General features: G+C 38.5%; 1 protein-coding gene across 1 annotated transcript in view; it reads right to left on the reverse strand.

Annotated features, from left to right (window-relative positions):
• Window positions 1-5,698, reverse strand: part of LOC131161600 (protein SABRE) — a 134,360-nt gene extending 128,662 nt beyond the window's left edge. The window contains exon 1 of the mRNA XM_058117465.1: window positions 5,243-5,698. Within this exon, the coding sequence (XP_057973448.1) occupies window positions 5,243-5,313 (71 nt within the window). The 5' untranslated portion in view covers window positions 5,314-5,698. The remainder of the gene's footprint in view (window positions 1-5,242) is intronic.
• Between the last annotated feature and the right edge of the window lie 302 nt (window positions 5,699-6,000).

Below are 6,000 nucleotides of genomic sequence, written 5' to 3' on the forward strand. Positions count from 1 at the left end.
TTCTAATAGTGTAGTGTACTTCAGGTGCCATAAACAAGGACACTTTTCCAAACAATGTCCCACTAGGAAATTGGTTCTTAATAGGGAAGATGGTGAGAAAAATAAGAAGGAAAAGAGAGAAACTAGTGGTGAATCCTTGAACACCATAAGTAAAAATTTGTGTGAGTAGGAAAGTCAAGATACAAAGGTAGTGTCGGTGGATGTTCCTAAGGAGACTGAAATACCCCTTCCTAAGAAAGAAACACCCTTAGAAGTATCATCCCTACCTTCTGAGTTTAAGGATGTCATCTTTGAGCCACCTAGTGAGTCATCTCGCATAAGAGACAATCAACATGTCACTAACCTTGTTCCTTATTCATCTCTGCCTCATTTACCACATCATAGAGTAAACTCAATAGAACATAAGGAGCTGAAACAAGTGAATGAAATGAGGGAACATGACTCTATTCAGGATACCATAAGTCTATGCGCCTACCCTACTCTCCTTACTCCCAAGAAAGATGACACTTGGGGCATGTGCATCAATAATAGAGCAACCAACAAGATTGTCATTGAGAATAGGTTTCTTAAAACCATTGTTTCCAATAGGGATGTGAAGCTCATAGGTTACTTCTTGAAAGCCTTGTGGACTGTGTTAGGCTCGTATTTTAGTGCCAATCAGTCTTTTGATGCTTACTACCCCCAAACTAATTGGCAAATTGAAGTAGTGAATAGGAGCCTTAGGGACCTATTGAGATGTTTAGTAGTTGAAAACATCATAGTTTGGGATTTATGCCTTCCTATAGCCAATTTTGCATTTAGTAGTTCAGTGGATAGGACCGCAATACTTAGCCCATTTCAGGATATCACAGGATATAGTCCTAGAAAGCCTGCAGATATTATTCCACTACCACTTGAATCTAAAGTGAGTGAGCCGACTGATGTTTTTGCAAAGCATATACACAATCTACACTTTGAAATAAGAATGAAGGTTAATTTGAATTTTGAACATCATAAATCTCGTGCTAATATACATTGCATGTTGAAAGAATTTTCAAAGGGTGATATGGTTATAGTCCGTATTCGTCCTGAGCAGATTTTGGTAGGAAAGGTGAGAAAGTTACATACTAACAAAATGGATCATTTCAAAATTTTAAAGAAAACTGGTTCTAATGCTTACATGCTTAATATTCCTGTTGATTTTAGCATAAGCAATGTTTTCAATGTTGAAAATCTAATCTCATTTCTTGTAGCATCTTCTTTTGTGGAGCCTTCAAATTCTAACCCTGTAGATGACCCCACTCCATTTCCCACTCCTCTTGAACCTAAGAACCCGAAAATGCCTTTGCCTCTACCCTTACCCATGCCCAAGAACCTTGATGTAATTTTGAATGATAAGACAAAGTTCACACAAGCAATCATATCGGAAGTTCTTGGTCAAGTGGAGAGATAAGCCACTTCGCAAGAGGAGCTAGAATCTTAAGGAAGACCTCCTTCATCTTAACCCCAAATTTTACTTCCAGTACACCACTTTTAATTCTTCGGAGAAGAATTCTTTTGGGCCCAAGAGAGATGATGGGGATCAGCATGCCCTACCTATGTCATTTTCAGACATTGTGTTGTGACACATGGACGACCTCCAAATGTCCACATTTCCTTTGATGATATGCTAACACATGAACAACCCCCAGATATCCACATCAGCTCATAATTATTTTGTAGATGCTTGAAGACTTTTCAGGGTGAGAAAGACCCAAGTAGAGATGTCAAAGTAAGTCCGAGTTCAAGACCCATGTAGGCCCCACACGGTCTTGTGGGCCCCACACATGGCTCCATTGGGCCCCACACGAATTGGGTCTCCCTTTGACTTTTGTTTCATATTTAATTTGTAATTTTGCAAGACAACTTGCTCGCTTGCATGTGCATGTCTTAGTAAGTTGTGTTAGTATTTATTATGTCTAGAAAGTCAGAACATTTATTTTGCTAGTAACTTGTAAGAGTAATTAATGTGTCTAGTAAGTTGGTGTCTTTATTATTTGTGTCTCTCATGCTTGTGCGGGAATCGTTAGTTGTTTAATGTCTTTATCACCCCATGCTAGCTAAGCTTGTTAATGCTTTGTCCCCCCATGCTAGCTATATATATCCCTTTATTGTAAGAACAAAGGCTAAGTTTGAATATTGAAATATTGAAAGGAAATTCCTTTGTTGAAGCTTGTTAACTTTGTCCAATCCTTGTGATTGTATAGCGTGAGGCTACGTCGTTCTCCCCGAAGAACAGGTGGTGAGAGACCACTATCTATCCAGTGACTCCATCTCCATCACCTCCCTCTTACCCCACACGACCTCCACCCAAATACACCCACACGGCCAGCACCTTCATATCCCCACACGGCCACCATCACTCCATTGTATTGCTGCATTCGTTGGTATTTCAAAGCTTGTACGAAGAACTTAAGGCATGGACTAAATTGTGTAAAATATCGTCAAGTCATCCATTGTATTATTGGTAAATTCAGCACTTATTTGAACAATTCCATACTTAAATACCACATTTGAATCATTAGACTTCAATATTGATACTTGCTAGTTTAAAATCAATTGGGAGAATATTGCTTGCTAACAATAGAACTTAAATTCTTGAAATTTTGAATAACATATTTGCTGCATATAACTTGATTCCTTCGCGAAAGAACTCTTGGGACTTATTTCATAACAGCATCATACATCTTTTCAAAATCCCAAAACATGTGAAATGTCCTCTGGTTTATTGTGTTTATGTTCAAATAATTAAATTCTTAATTTAAAGTGTATTGAGTGTATGTGCTTGTGAGGATTGAACCGTAGGACTAGGCCACCCTTTCCCGTCCTACATCAGTCCAGAATCCCCCAAATGAAAGCTGAAAAGCATCCAGCAAACTAAGCAGTAAAGAAAAATCAACAACCTCACCATCATCCATATTCTTTCAAGAGTAAAAAAATCCAAGAGACATATTTCCCCTAGATAACAAAGAAGAAATAAGTGCGTTGTGTAGCAAAGAAGGACAACAAAGACAAGGAGAAATGACAGAATAATAAGCATTCCCCACCCACATATCCCCCGAGAAAGGAATGCTAGATAAATCACCTGCTTATGCTAATTAAAGAGAAAAATGAAGAAGATGTCCACTAATGAACTTCCAAGCATTCACATAACTCTTAAGTAGCTCTGCCACTAATATTAGCATTCCGACCATTTTGCTGCTGACTAAATGTGTTCTTAATCACCTTATGTCAACAGGAGATAATTTCCAAGGAAAATCTTCATAACCATTGACCAACCATGTTTTTAAACACCAACATATTGAGACTGAACCCCCCCCCCCCCCCCGACCCAGTCTTAGACTTACAAATAGTCTCCCAACTAAGTGATCCCTCTTTCTCCCCCACACCCAAGCAAAATAAATCCCTCATAATATTCTTTTTCTTTCCATTCAACCCAGCTAGAATTCCAAACATAGATAGGAAAAACAGTTTGAACTTGAAAGGGATACACCCAACTCAAGAAAGCAAAGCACCCTTCCAGCCATCAAGATGCCTAGACAGCTTAAGAACAATAAGATCACAAAGACCAAAGATTACAGGCCAACAGAAAATCTAAGTCAGTCAAATGCACCAAAGAAAAGCAAACTGCTAAAGAGGGAAACTTAGAGACCCTAATCGAGCTCAAACTAATGACTGCAATACCAATAAATTTCTTGCCCCCCTCCCTTTTTTAAGAAAAAAAAAAGAGAAAGAGATATCATTAAAGAGCAAAGAAAATACATAAAAATAAGAGTACAAGAAATCCTCCCATGAGAAAGAAAAGGAATAAAGAAAAAACAAATTACAATCAAAGTAACACAGCCTTCCAATCATACTGTAAATCCCAAAAAACACACCCCCTTAAAACAAAATCGAAGCCAAATACTGAATCCTATTTGAAAGCAAAGATAAAGACATCTTTTTTTCTCGTAAATACCTGCTCTTGCCCACATTAATCCTTAGGCTGTAAAGTCTCTCAAAAATCTGAAGAATTTTGCAAAAGAATGCCTTTCATCACCCAAGAAGAAAATGGTATCATCATAGAGCTTTAAATAAGTAAAAATAACCTCATTACCCACAGCAATACCCCGCATGCCCACACAAAGCCTCTCTATCATCGTATTTATCTATAGCCATATCTATCAAACTACTCAAAACATCCACTACAACTATAAATAAGTAAAAAAGAGAAAGGGTCCTCGTTAAACCAAGAGTTGAGTTCCTCGTTAATATTTAATAATGAGTGTTTGAAGTAGACAAGCAACCTCTAATTCTATTTCTCTACCAAGAACCAATTCCCTTCCCCCACAAAACTTTATCTAAAATACTGCAACTAATCCAATCCTAAGCTTGTTTGAAGTCCAACTTAAATACAACACCGTTACCCTTCCTCCTTCACACATGCTCAACCACCTCATTTGCCACCAACTCAACATCCAAAATTTTCCCACCATCAACAATGCACTCTGTGAATAAGAAATAGTACCACTCAAGCAAAGCCCAAACTATCAGCCAGATCTATGTCAATAATCTTATGCACACTATTTCACTAACCCAATAAGATTGAAATCCTTCACCTTAATAGGGCGGTTCTTCTTAGGTACCCAAGTGATAAGAATTCAATTGTACTACTACCAATGACACCATAAAACATAGAACTCCTAAAAAAAACCTTCACCAACTCACTCCTCACTACATCCCTACAATCCCCAAAAAATGTCATATTAAAAGCATCCAGGTCAGGGGCGTTGTGTCTATCCATCACCTCCTCCTCAAAAAGCATCCCTAAACAAATTCGCTGAACCTCAAATATCTTATACCAATCCAAACCCCTCGACCATATGCCTATACTCCTCTTCTCCAGATAAACAATTTATTAAAAAGAAAAAATAATTATCTCCTCAATAATCCAGTTAGAATTCTTCTAATCATTAATTCCAATTTGCAAGGCATAATGCTTCTAATCGTGCATCCAATTATCAAACACGTGATAAACATAACAGTTGTCCGCGTGCATGTACGTTTCCACATTTAGCTTCTAAGAATCAACTGATTCAGTTTCGCAATTCCTTACAAATTGAGAGTCCTACTTTCATGATAAGCAGCACAAACTGCATTATAGTGCAAAATAAACATGAAATGCAAAATGTCGAAATGCGCAGCTAGTTGAAATCGAAGGCACAAAAAAAATTCATAAACTTACATAAACACCAGCCATAATATGATGGACGCGAACAAGAATCCAAAGAGGAACTTCACAGGAGAAGCTGCCATTTCGAGGGGAGAATCGACCGATCTCCAGAACACCGCAATCTACGACCAATTTGTCACCGGCAACACAAAATTCGAGTAAAGTGCAACATCTGCACATAACTTCATGGCAAAAATGAGAAAACAAACCCTAGAATTCAATCCGAAACCACCTTGACGACGGAGAAGTCAGGGGAAGGAACGAGTGGCGGGGCGATCGAAGGGGTAAGTATTTATAAGGAATGGAGATCCGATCCGCGATGTGCTCGGGGATCAGAGAGAGAGAGAGAGAAGAAGGGGGGGGGGGGGAGAAAGAGCAGAGGTGGTGGGGAGCAAACTGGTTTTGATCGGCGTGCGGGGGCGGGGATCCGGTGCGGGTCGCCGTACAGAAAAGTGTGCTGCGCGTCCCATTTTTCGGTGCTTGTGTGGACGTGCATGATATGTCCATGTCGGAAGAATTGGCGAACGAGTCTTCCCCTTGTTTGACACGTGGCATTATGAACAATGGTTTTGACTTTGCTTTGGGCTCGAGAAAATGCTTTATGATGTGGCATGACTTACGAGTCTTATGACCAAAAAAAAAAAAAATTTAACTTTTTTATTTAAAAATTAACAAGAATGCAATAATAAAAATAAGAAAAAGCTACTTTTTTAACTAGAAAATTAAAAATAGGAGTCGCAAAATATACAAATAAGATTGTATCTCATTAC

This window comes from Malania oleifera, chromosome 8 (assembly GCF_029873635.1).
Source record: "Malania oleifera isolate guangnan ecotype guangnan chromosome 8, ASM2987363v1, whole genome shotgun sequence".
Taxonomy (NCBI): Eukaryota; Viridiplantae; Streptophyta; class Magnoliopsida; order Santalales; family Ximeniaceae; genus Malania; species Malania oleifera.